The 12,877-nt window shown below is 36.5% G+C and overlaps 2 protein-coding genes and 1 long non-coding RNA gene across 6 annotated transcripts in view; 2 read left to right on the forward strand and 1 right to left on the reverse strand.

Moving 5' to 3' along the window:
* The window catches only part of LOC124303086 (mitochondrial amidoxime reducing component 2), a 58,006-nt gene that overhangs the window by 3,101 nt on the left and 42,028 nt on the right, over window positions 1–12,877 (reverse strand). Inside the window, exons 1-2 of one of the 2 annotated variants that reach the window (XM_046759876.1) lie at window positions 5,018–5,299; window positions 2,026–2,324 (exon numbers count right to left, since the gene is read on the reverse strand). In XM_046759876.1, the coding sequence (XP_046615832.1) occupies window positions 2,026–2,324; window positions 5,018–5,021 (303 nt within the window). In that variant the 5' untranslated portion in view covers window positions 5,022–5,299. Of the gene's footprint in view, window positions 1–2,025; window positions 2,325–5,017; window positions 5,300–12,877 lie in introns of those variants that run through there. The other variant, XM_046759877.1, reaches the window with a different exon arrangement.
* On the forward strand, window positions 122–4,824 carry LOC124303101 (uncharacterized). Its single transcript, XR_006907834.1, has 3 exons — window positions 122–460; window positions 1,999–4,406; window positions 4,497–4,824. It is a non-coding gene; the product is annotated as an uncharacterized LOC124303101 (long non-coding RNA).
* LOC124303095 (vesicle-associated membrane protein 7) lies at window positions 7,089–12,837 on the forward strand. 3 transcript variants are annotated; one of them, XM_046759894.1, is made up of 7 exons: window positions 7,091–7,362; window positions 7,537–7,579; window positions 7,655–7,865; window positions 9,977–10,114; window positions 10,434–10,592; window positions 10,964–11,056; window positions 11,646–12,837. In XM_046759894.1, the coding sequence occupies exons 2-7, from the start codon at window positions 7,560–7,562 to the stop codon at window positions 11,712–11,714; spliced, it is 690 nt and encodes a 229-aa protein (XP_046615850.1). In that variant the 5' UTR covers window positions 7,091–7,362; window positions 7,537–7,559; the 3' UTR covers window positions 11,715–12,837. The 3 variants fall into 3 exon arrangements, with proteins under 3 accessions (XP_046615852.1, XP_046615850.1, XP_046615851.1); XM_046759896.1 differs by lacking the exon at window positions 10,964–11,056 and having other exon boundaries at window positions 7,089–7,362; XM_046759895.1 differs by lacking the exon at window positions 7,537–7,579 and having other exon boundaries at window positions 7,092–7,362.

Below are 12,877 nucleotides of genomic sequence, written 5' to 3' on the forward strand. Positions count from 1 at the left end.
TTGTAGTTGTGTAATTAATGAAAGATCCAAGCCCAGTCTGGCAGACCAAGCATGGGAGCATGAACGTCGCTTTCATTGGAACAACAGGAGTGTTCTGTTCAAAGAACCAAACGCAGGCCTGGCTGAATGTAAGATTAAGGTAACAGCCTGTATTGCCTAAGCAAACACCGCAGAGAGGCAGTCGCATGTAGAACTCGTGTAACTATGGCTTTTCTTAATTGTAGAAGAGGTGACGAATCTGGTGAACACGGTTAATAACAAAACGAACCACCAGATGGCGCCTCGTACGGATATCAATACAAGTCAACTTTCCGGAACATCTCATTCGGTACGTGGCGGTCGCCCAATCGCCATCTCCTGAAAATCGGAGCGCCCGAAAAGTTGCGATGCAGACTAGAAGAAGCAATGGACCTAGTCCGGCTAATATCAAGAACCAACTCGCAAACATCACTGAGCAATAGTAGGTACATACAAACTCGGTCTTTTTCACGAAACATGAAATCGAGGCTAGTATCGCGTAATGTCAGATTTTTTTGCGATTGCGCATGAGCAGAGTGCAGAAAACACCACTTTTCACTCCTAGGATTCAAACTTGATTTTTATTGTACGCCGCGCCTGCCCAGTCGTCACTGAATCTCATCATTGCTGAAACATTTACTTTACGTGCCGAGCACAAGAAAGAAGAAACGCGTAAAACACGCTTGCGTTATTACTGCGCACTATTGCGAAAAACTGATTTTTCCGAATCGATCATTTTCCCTGTCATAGATTAGTTTTTTATGGGAGAGTATTTTTAAATAATGTGATAATTTGTTTGTTTCTTAAACACGTTGTGCAATGCACGCGTAGATATTTTTACAATGTCAACAGATCATGAAGATTTTCACAAATTATAATCATTGAGCAACAGGATTCCAACTACCGTAGGATTAGATAATTATGCACAGTATAGCATAAAAGATGTTGGTAATTAAGTTGCGCATCGGTCAATCTTATCTCGGCCGGTATAGAACAATAGAAACAAAAGTGGGCTTGTACGTGTACTTTCTAAGTGACGACAGAGAAGCGTTTAATGTAGCTAGGTACTGATAAGAAGCAGCGGAACAGTCAAGTTTCTATCGTTGATGGAATAGTTGTTTCCGCCACGATGAAATCTGCTCATGTCAAGAGAAATATCCCGTGTTTTTCAAAACTTTTCAATCTGGGGCACCTTGTGTTCGGCTTTTTGATTATGCTCAACGAAAGTTCGTTAAAGGTGTGTGAGTAATTACTTTTCGCATTGTTGCATACATAATTCATATGTATAATTCCACAAACTTTCACTTGGAATCAAACCTAGAATGATATACTTCCGTGTTCCACCATAAACGATTGTGTGATTAATCGATCAATCAGGAATTCTATAATCGTTTTCCCGATAAATCAACTAGTCCTTATTCTCAGATAATCGTTTTTCCGATTAATTGATCAATCGATCAATCGCCTTTTCTAATTAATCGTTTTTTCTATTAGGTGATTAATCGGACCTCTCAATTAACACTTTTTCCACCTACTTTTCTTCAACCGTACCATGAATCGGCAAATTGATGATAGAATACAAAAAGTATGTAATACAAGTACAGTAGCCTACCATGACCAAATACTTTAGTGTTTCCGGCAATTTTCCAAATTCTTTTTAGTCAACCCACAAGCATAGTAATAATCCGTATCATTTCCCAAAGTTTAAAGAGATTTCATTACTCGTCAAAAGAAAGAATTGGAAAATACGTTTGCTGTATTTGACGAAAGTCCGACATCCCCTCAAGTCACAAGGCGTGTGGTCCCTTTTACACTTAAGCTAAAAGTCCTGTCCCTCAGGAAGATATTGAATTCGATAAAAACTAACGTGTTGACCTTTCTCCAGCAAAGAAAAAATGCTACCCTAATCTGAAACTACCTACTATTTAGAAAAATTTTTGAAAAACCTTGTTGATAAGATCTTTGTGTTTAATATCCCAGGGACATTTTTCCATTACTGTGATGTACCTGGACCATTCGCGGCAGTTGTCTTCCCGTGACAAAATGACCGTCCATGTCGATGACCATGAGAGTCCGATCCCTGAGCCAGCCGTCTCTGAGACCCAGAGGTGTACATTCCATGGTATTCAAGCGTACGGCACCTAAAGACTTTACAGGGAAGACGATGAGGTCGCTCAGTTCGCCGACCTTCCGCCACTTCTTCGGAGGCTGTTCCTTTTGGCGACGAGTCCAAAACCACCATACCAAAGCGACGGCTGTCCCAGCGCCGACAACGACCGCCGTTGCGTAGGCCAACCTCGATCTCTCTTTAATGAGAAAATAATTAACGCTAAAGTATTAAATGCGATGCTGTTTAACGCTCTTGCAAATCTGAGATATGCCCCATTTATCCATTTCAAGAGCTCATCGTTTCGCTTGTACACTGACAATTAAAAAGGATTATTATACGGGCCTTATTTGACCGAGAAAAAGATGCATATTTAGAAATTGAAATTGAACAAAAACATTTTGGAGCATCATACTATCGCGTTAAAAATGCATTTTTTCCGAAAATGGATACCTGTTTCTGAATTTCTATTTTACCAATGATGGGTACAAGTGGTTGAATTTTGAGAGATCTGATCAACAACAACAATCTGAAACTTTTCCTTTTTTGATAGTATCAATTCATTTTTCCCCGGTTTATTTATTGCATACGTCACGCTGGACGAGTTTATTCGATTAATAATTAATTTAAACCACGGTTCCTGATCGGCGACTTTGAATAATAGTACGTATAACTTCACGCTTAGATGTTGAAAAAAATGTTTCTCAGGTGTATGTGAAGCGGGTCTGGGATAGCATTAGAAATGAATAACTCTTGCCAGGAATGTGATGAGAAATGAGATGTATGTCATTCTCATTATCGGACGTCCTACTGCAACGTTATCCATGTTCCCGTATTATTTGTACCCTAAATTCTCAACAAGTAGAGCGTACGTCTACACTTTCATCTTCCACGCACGGTTAAACGGGATAACTGTATAATATCATTCTGCAACTACTTATTAAGTGAAATATTCATTACTCGTGAACTATCAGCAAACGTTAATTATTTCGGTCAAGAGAAAAGGACGGTAAATTGTAGACATTCTTTTGCTGGTGAAAATATGCATACGAGCAATTCTCACTCGAGTCGAAAGGGTTCGGTATGTTTCACCTTAAATCCGACTCGAGAGTTTTTTTCGATTTACGTTTCTCACCTGAAACTATATCCGAAAGAGCTTTGCTTTTTTATACTTTTAGTTTTGACTAATCAATTATCAAATCTTTCGAAGAATTACAAATTGAATAATTTTGTCTCAAAGATGACTCGTTCTAATAAAAAATTCTCCGAAGATTTTTAGTTTTTACCTTGGTCTAAAGATAAACTAATCTGAAAAAAAAATTGCCACTAATTTAATATGGGGTGATTTTTTATTGATTTGTCGTTGGTTTCTTAATTACAACTTCCTGAAATAAAACTGGCTATTGCATATTGAAATCCTAAATATGCCAGACAATTTCATTTTCGACGTCTATAATTGTATTTACTTGGATTAAATTCGAATGAAATTCACGCAAAATTAAAACATGGCATTATAATTTTTCGACAATATTGTAACACTGTACCAGTAACGTTAGTAGTATAATATGCCAGTTGCAGTAGTAGTGCGAGAAATAATGATGTGTAGGTTATCGTAACACGTGGTATAAATATCATTTAAACGCTGAAAAGAAAGTTTTTTTTCAAGTTTCTTTTTTTAACAATGATCAGATAACACCCGTTTTAACTGAATTACTTGATCTGCATAACTCTTCTGCAGTGGAAATAGCAGTACGTTGAATAATAGTTTTTACGGTACATGAACTATATACATAGGAAATTACCCTCTACATTAAAACCGTCTGGGTATGATAACTTCGTTTACTCAGAGGAAACAAATAACCAATCTTAACTGTTTATTCGCATGCGGTTCGATTTAAAATAGTGCGAGTGTTCAACTGTACGTAGAATTCAATATTATGTTTAAGAACCACGGTATGCTTCAGTAATCTTCTATCCGTGATCATAAAGTTCTTGGCATTCTTTAGTTCGTTTTCTTTTTCTCTTGATTTTATCGACGCTTCGCTGGTTCTTCCGGGTTTCGAACATCTGTTGTACTTTGCATAGAATGAACGTCATGATAACCGATGAACACGTGAAGAAAGGATGGAACGCTACGTTGCATGATTCGAGTAAATATGTACGATGTTACACTCGGCTGCATTTCCATTTCCGTCGCCATGGGCAAGGATACCTAGGACCTGAGCAGAATCAATACTTCGCGAATCGAGCAGTTCGTGAGCCTACTTGCTGGGAAAAAATCGTATGCAGCCTCAGAAAATAATAACGAGACAGCATACATATCACAATCACAATTTCTGTACTTTTCAAGTACGTGATTTAATTGTTGCAGGTATGACGATGAGTCCAAGAGACGATCGTGAACACGTGCATTAACAAACACGTGTCTTAAAATTCTACAAATTTCCGACTCAACGAGCGTTTGTGTCTTTTGACTTGAATTACTGGAGCTTGATAATAATTCAAGTTAGCAGACATAATAAATGTTATGTGTCGAGGCTATAATTTTATCTTATTAAAGATGTAGAAACACCGTGCATAATATAATTCACGAATGATACTTCACTATCTGTGCAGGAGTCACTCGTGTTTATTTTACTGAAGATAAGCTCGGGTATTTTTTTCAAACAATCATCCATAATACGATCACAAACTATCGTATTGATAACGTCAATGTGTTTCACGTAAAAAATGATGTAAACCATTTTTATCTGCAGTTTGCAGCGTAGAAATAAAACCTCTCGACGACATGTGAGCCTGGTACAAGTGTTGTGAACTGGGATTCGACATTTTTTTCATTGATCTGTCAAGTCTGCAAGGAACGAAAATTCAAATGGACGTATTCTGACTTACCCATTCAAACGAGGATGTCAGTCTTCACCGGAGACGTCAAAATCCAAACATCCACACCCCGAGGTGTGAAGCCGGGTTAAGGAGGAGCACGGCACTGCACTATCGGCGGTGGACGAAACAACGGGCTTGCATGAATGTGACTAACGAGTTACAAGCGGCGCATGTGACTTTGCGAACTGGCTAGCGTAATTTCACCGGCGCCGAGGGACTCCTCAAGTTTCGGTCGGCTTAATAGCACGCGCCTACAGTTACTGGCGGTGGGAAAAATGTAGATCTACACGAGTTTACGCCGCGAGCCGGCCTGAAAGACTCGCGGCACCGTTATCTCGATATCTGCGCTATCTGACGCACTGCGCTTATTTACGGCGCTCCCTGTTCTTACCAAGAGCAAAACATCGCTGCGTGCTACATAACTTAACCGCAGACATAGACGCGCGTTGCGAAGTATCTTCCGGAGGTGAAAATTTCGTGAAATCCAGACACGTGAGGGAGATACCATTTTAAAAGAAATAGATCGGTGTTAATTGGAAAAAAAAATATATACAACCGAGTACCGTAATTTTTTTGATCGAGGCAAAAACCTGATGAAATGGATTAATGCAAGTTATATATTATCTGCGCGCATTAAATTATTTTATGGACGCTGGATATAATGTATCGCATGAATGATTTTAAACTTCGTTGTGATGACTTTTGCTCTAGTTTTGCATGTAGAATTCTGCCTGGTCGTCGGTACAGGTCAAATTAAAAAACGTCTAGAACGCGCAGTATTCAGGATGGTATATATCGTGTTTCTTATCGAAGCGATCCACCAATAAAAACACATGATTCGTGACATTTTGTCAAGACGCAGCGATGCAAATATTTGCGTTTAGGCAGAAGTACAAATATTAATCCTTACTCTAATAGAAACCCAAAACGACAAAACCCGCGACGTATGACTCAAAACATATTTCTATCAATTTCTTAGCAGCTCACAAACTTGTCGAAATATTTAATAATTATTGCTGACGTGAATAAATTATCTATCCAAGGTCTGCAAGGATTACAAGAACTAAAATCACTAGTTGAAATAAGGTAATGTTTCAAATTTCTAATTTTCCATCCTCCCATGATGCTTTGAACCGAAGTAACTTACCTATCTAATGGCTGAAAATGATGCTATATTCTAAGGATACAGTCAATCCAAGTTTATAACTTTCTACACCTACGTCGCTGCAAACATTGTACTGAAAATCGAGTTCAGCCCTCGACTTAACGTCCTCAAAACAACAAATGTATGCACGTTACTGCAGTTCATACATTCCTTAAAAACATTCCAGTGTTTCTACAATATGAATGCAGTATTACGCAAAAAAAATTCTGTCAGAGCTGTATTAGAAATATTTTACACAATATCTAGAAATATTTCAGTCACATTTAAAATTGAATCATTAGTCAAAAATTTCTCTAATATTCCTGAAACATTTGATGTAGTTTAGGGTAAGATTCAGTTGGGAAACTTGGAACTATTAGATCGACATTTCACTCTCTGATATATGTTACTGTAAAAATATCGAACTTCACAACTTATAAATATTGCACAGAGCATTTGAAGTGTATTTACGAGGGTCTGATTTCAGGAGTTTCTCTAAAATGATTGTGCTACAGTGTCAGAAAAAGCGTTCTGATTCCTTTTAGAACTGATTAAATATTGTACAAAATTTGAATCCATTTATTTTTCGCCCTGAGCAGCCTTTCGCTAGGTCTGAAAGAATATTTATGTTTGCCTATAAAAAACAGATATATACATATAGTCATCGTCGGTGATAACACCGAACCTTCCAATATATCACGTATTTCCAAGTGTGCGTACCGTGGGACATTTAACACAGGGTGATTCCGCCTGTACGACAGAGCAACAGCTCGAGACTGAAGTTTGAGAATAAAGAGTACATCGAATTGCCTGTATGCAGGCGGATACGTCGCGTAATGCATGTACCCTTAATTGCCTATATGCGGGCGAAAATCACCGTAACTGGTGAATGACGCGTCGATAGCGCGCACTCTTGTGGCGAGAAAACGAAGCGGGTGACGTGAGTTTTCCTCCTTGAATGCCTGCTGACAGTGCTTGGCATGCTTGGTGCTTTGTTCGTTTTGTAGGCGGATGAGTGTGTTTTGACTCATTTGAACTTTGACGTAAATTTTCGTCGTTATCGAGTGATTAACCATCACCGTAACCCGATGCAATCTATAACTCGCGGTCAGCAACGAGTGCGCACATTGTCTTTGGTGTGGTCATTTACGGAGTAGGGAGCTGCCAGGCGAGGAAATATCCTCGAGAATTTCCGCATTCACAAATTAAGGTAGGTCATTGCCACTGTCTCAGGCTAGACGTGCCAGCGACTTGTCACTAACTTTCACAGCAGGCAGAGTTGATATTGAACCTCTCTGAGAATTCCTCACTAACGATGCGAGTGAATCAGAATTGCTGTGCTATTTTCGTGGCGACAATGGAGTTGACTATGTTGTTTTCCCAGGCTGACCGATAGATCGGCGAGCCATGATTCAAGGAAATGAAAAGTACATCGGGTTAATGCAGGTTAAGAATACCGATGTCTTATCCAATTGACGACAAGTTTTCTTATCAATTTACAGAGAAAGAATGCCTATTCTATACAGCGTCGTGGCACGTGGGCCAACCGTGCTCGCCAAGCATGCGGCGCGCACTGGAAACTTTGCCGAAGTGACCGAACGGATTTTGGCTAAAATACCACCGCACAATGACAAGCTAACTTATACCCAAGGGCCGTACCTCTTCCACTACATGTGCGATAACAGGATTGTATACATGTGCATCACGGATGACGTGCGTAATGAGTATTTCCAAGAACTTTGACATAGCGCCCTGTACCCACTACTTGTGACAAAAATAACTTTTACTAACACGAAATACGAGTCAATCGGGAAAGGAGTTTTATCCAAAGCTGTGCAATTGTTTAAAAATTTAGAAACAAAGAAACAAAGCTGGTATCACCTCTTAATGTAATTCCTTGAGATCTGGGAATGTCAATTCTAGCTTTCTCTGCGTTTCTTTCAATTCTGTTTTTAATAACCGATTGTTACAAGTATAAATGAACCAGAATATATAAAACGTACCTAGAATATCATATATTTTGTTTCCACTTTTGTTTACATCAACAGATGACGTTTGCATATGGGTCGTTCTCAGTTAAGAGGTAAATTGCTTATTGATAAAACGCGTCACGGTAAAATTTTTGAAAATTTAATTAAATTTTATAATGTTTCGATCAAAACAATCATTCTAAACGTGTCAGTCAATTTATTAATTTTAATAAGAAACCAGGGGAGAGACTTGATATACAGAGTAGGATACTTTGTGAACAGGGAAAGGATTTTAATGTTATTTTATGAAAGAAAACAACTTTTCTTTTGAGTATTAACTTTATTCTGTATAAAAAATTCAGTATAAAAAATTATAGTTTGAAGTTTTCATATCCCCCCTGGATATCGTATCTTTCCCCTGGCCCTTAACAAGACAGGGGAGATATTTTTTAGTAACAAAAACAGAAATAATGAGAAATGTATTTATTGTACGCGATTAACCAAGAAAACTTAGAATTTATACACTACAACAAGTGAATATACAAATGAATTAAAATTTTTAGATGAATATTTTTAAAATAAAACTTACCAGGGCAGAGACTCCATTCACTCGTTCTCAACTGTATCCACAGAGTGTCAGTAATGAAATAAATGACAAAATGACTGCGCACCTAGTTCGAGTGGGGCTGATTACAAACTATAAACTCAACGACGTTCGTTCAAGGTCTTCAATTGTCGCAAGTCGATAAACAAATGCCGATTTTACAGGAAAATAAACGTGCCAGGGGACGAGACACAAAATGTGGGGGACAAACGTAAATGTAATTTTGTTTCAAGAAGAAAAAAATATGCAATTTTACTTGCTTGATTACGATAATTTATTTAATTTATTTTGTTGAAATATACAATTTAAATAATCCATTTGATTTTTAAGTACTTTAAATTACTAATACATAAACAGAATCAGCCCGGGGACAGGCCAGGGGAGAGATGTTTTCCGACTTTGAGATGAAATTGTGACTAAATTAAATAAAATTAAGAAATGAATTTGAGTGACCACTTACATGAGCACGAGTTTTAAGAGATAATTACATTCTTTTTAATAAATTTTTTTTAAAAAAGTGATTTTTCACCGTGGACGTCGAATTTACCTCTTAACTGAGAATGACCCATATGTATCAGCTCATGACCACGTTATATGTTCTCAGGCTATATGTAATCACAAAATAATGTACTTGAAGTTTTGCTCTGTGCACAACGGTTTTCTCTAAAATTAGTTCAACTACATAGATACGTAACTGAACTTATAAGAAAAGTTTGCCAAAAAACTTTTATAGTGTAAGTTGCATGAATATTTGGTCAAATGAGAACGTTTCGTACTTTGATATGGACAAAGTTAAATATGCGAAGATGCACCTAAAATTAGTTGCTTCATCTCTTCTGGAATCTTAAAAAATGACACAGAAAAAGAAGTGTAAATTATCAGGTGGGTGGGGGCAAAAATGTAGAGCAATCAGCAAATCAAAAGGTTTCAATATCAAATTTTCAGAGCCAAAAATCTGTTTCGCTTGGATTGATAATATTCGATACATTTCTCAAAGTGGTTTTTAATACTCTTGAAGAAAACTGTTTTTTAATCATTTTCCTTGGACAAACTATTACAAATTTCACAATTGTCGTCATAATAAAAACAGTGAAACTTGATATTGCTCGTAATTTCATGGGTAATTATTTTATAAGCATCAATTATCTACAATCAACAGATGGTATTGTCTGGATAATACAACATTTACCAATCTTAGTACAAATGCAAATGTTTCTCTTGATTAACTTACTGGTGACTTTGAATTTCAGGAATTTCAACGGTCGCGTGCCTTCTTATACTTGAATGAAATTAAGAGACGATTTGAAGCAGCTTATGGACATGGAGCTCAAACTGCTCTAGCCTATGCAATGAACTCTGAGTTTTCGAGGGTGCTGGCCAATGAAATGGTAAGTTATAAGTTTTCGAGTCCCGTAGAGAAAATTTTTGAGATCACAGCAGTGATTCAGCTTCTCTGAAAGATTGTGGTTTTTATGCACATACCAATAACTATGACAAAATTTCGGTGCAAAAATTGACAGAACTTTGTTTCTTACTGTCAGTTCAAAGAGTTGTAGGAAAAAACAGAAAACACTAAGTTTGACATCAATAAATCTTAGTTCTCAACTTATTATAAATTTTTTAGTGAATATGCTACTTTTTTAAAATCTACTTTCATTACCTGCGACAACGCTCATTAAAACAGTTCATTTTTCTAACATTAAACAGAAACACTACAGCGAGTCCACAGATATCGATACACTATCCAAAGTGCATGGGGAACTTGATGAACTTAAAGACATTATGGTGAAGAATATCGATAACGTTGCGGCACGAGGGGAAAGACTAGAATTGCTCATAAACAAAACTGAGAATTTGACTGCTAGTGTAAGTTTTAATCCCTACTCTTATAAGTTATCTATAGGGCAATTTTTCTGGAAGGTATGATTAAAAAGCCGAGTTTCAACCGAATTTCATAACATGCAATATCTTGTTGCAGAAATGTCATTCTTGAGAAGTAATTGCCATTGAAAACTGAACTATCGACTTTGTTTAGTTTGATAGATTTATATATGCATATCATCTTCATCATTCCCACGAAAATCTTTAAAAAATCATACAAGAATTGGCAGCGCCACCAAGTAAACCATTACAGAAAATTTTTATTTTTTCAGTATTCTACAAATTGTTCCTCTCCATAGATAGTTTTTATTAAAAAAGTAAAATTTACACTAATGACTAATTGACTAATCTTGCAGTCTGTGACGTTCAGGAAAACAAGCAGAAATCTGGCTCGTTCCCTCTTTTGGAAGAACATAAAGCTTTATGTGATAGTGGCTCTTGTTTTGATCGTACGTATAAATTTCAACAATTAGGCGTCTAATGTGTCACAAGGAATTCTACCAATCATACACATAAAAAGTATATTCTGCTCTTATTCAAACAGTTCATCATGCTTTACCCAAAACTTTACCTATGAGAAACCCTTGAGCTATGGATCGTTGGAGCCTTTGACTTAGGTCATATCCAAGGATCATGAAGTTTTGCTTTGTTCTTGAACCCACGTTACAAATTGTATATCATGCAAAGTTACAAATGTTGATAAATAAAGTAAGAGAATTAAGAAATTCAGATTTACACTGGAAAGAACCAAAATTTTGCCTATCCATCGTTTGTTTCCTTCGTAAAATCAAACGTAAAATGTTTATCGAAAAGTAGAACAAAACTTTATCATCAGATACAAACTGAAATTTAACGCCGTAATTTTTACCAAATCGGAGGTATATTACTCTGCTTACATAATTATGATAAATTTTAATAGATACAGTAAAATCAATTTTTTGATGCCGGGTCGTTATTTTTATGATTGATGAAATTCCCTGCATTTTATTTGAATTGAATGATTATAGCAGTATGTATTTATTATTTTTTTTATTCCAGGTTGTAATATACTTTGTTGTGGCAATGGCTTGTGGAGGTCTTGCATGGCAGAAGTGTGTCGGTAATTGAAGATATTTTAGACAATTCTAAATTTGGATTGTATGGAATCAGTGCCGGTATCCTTGACCAATGAATGAACATGTTAAGCGTTTTCGCAGACATTGGCCAAATTATTTAAGGTACTCAAACAATGAATCTGTTGCACTGTTTTTTGATGGAAATGTTTTCAAATCATGGCACACGGTAAGGTAGAAGGAAGGAGGAAGGATGGGAGGAGAGCGATATTTGGTATTGAACTAATTTATAAATTCAATCAATAAAAATACCTTTATATATTGTTTATCATCTTTATTTTTTTATTTTTATTTGTTTTTTTTTCTATATCGTTATTGCATACTGTTAAGACGGATGCTGAATAATATCGTCGTAAAAGTTCAAAAGCATTACGTTTCGATCATTGGCCACAAGATTCTAGACTTATTGTGATATAACAACCATTTATTTTGTTTCTAAATAATAAGAAATTTGAGTAACCGTGAATTTATCTCTTTCAACAATTGTTAATAGATAGTAAAGTGGAATAAAAAGTTGAACGGAAGAAATGAACTGGATACTTGTTCCCTTTTACAAAGTGGGGCGATAAAGGCATATTATCATGTAATGCACATACCTGTAGGTAATAACTGGTTTTGTTAACTTCGAATTATTTTACTACTGTGATTATCATATCATAAGCATATATGCTCAAACATAAGTAACTACAGCCTGTATAAACATTATTTTAAGCTATATTTCACGTAGTACAGGGTGGTCGGTTTCAAATACCCCGTGCGAATATTTCGGAAAGGAAAAGAGATACAAAAAAAAGTTTCATACAAAACTTGTAGCGTTTCAAGAGATAAAGATGATGCTGATATAGGCCGGGATTTGAGGATTGTATCATTTTTTAGGTTTTGAAAATAACGTCTGATTTTGGTTAAGCAATAGGTATTTTGGATATAAGCAACTGATACCAAGATCAAACACGAATTTAAGGACGCGAAATTTTTTTTGCCGTATTTTCACCCTTTTTTCCCCCCGCTCCCCAAATAACTGACCACCATGTGTACCCACCTAAATTATATTTTACTACTCCGCTGCATTATACCCTCAAATGAATCGTAATAAAAATATTATTCGTCATTACACAGAACTTGTCGTCGCTCTTTCGAACGTATAACTTTAGTTAACGA

The sequence above is a fragment of the Neodiprion virginianus genome, chromosome 4 (genome assembly GCF_021901495.1).
Source record: "Neodiprion virginianus isolate iyNeoVirg1 chromosome 4, iyNeoVirg1.1, whole genome shotgun sequence".
NCBI lineage: Eukaryota > Metazoa > Arthropoda > Insecta > Hymenoptera > Diprionidae > Neodiprion > Neodiprion virginianus.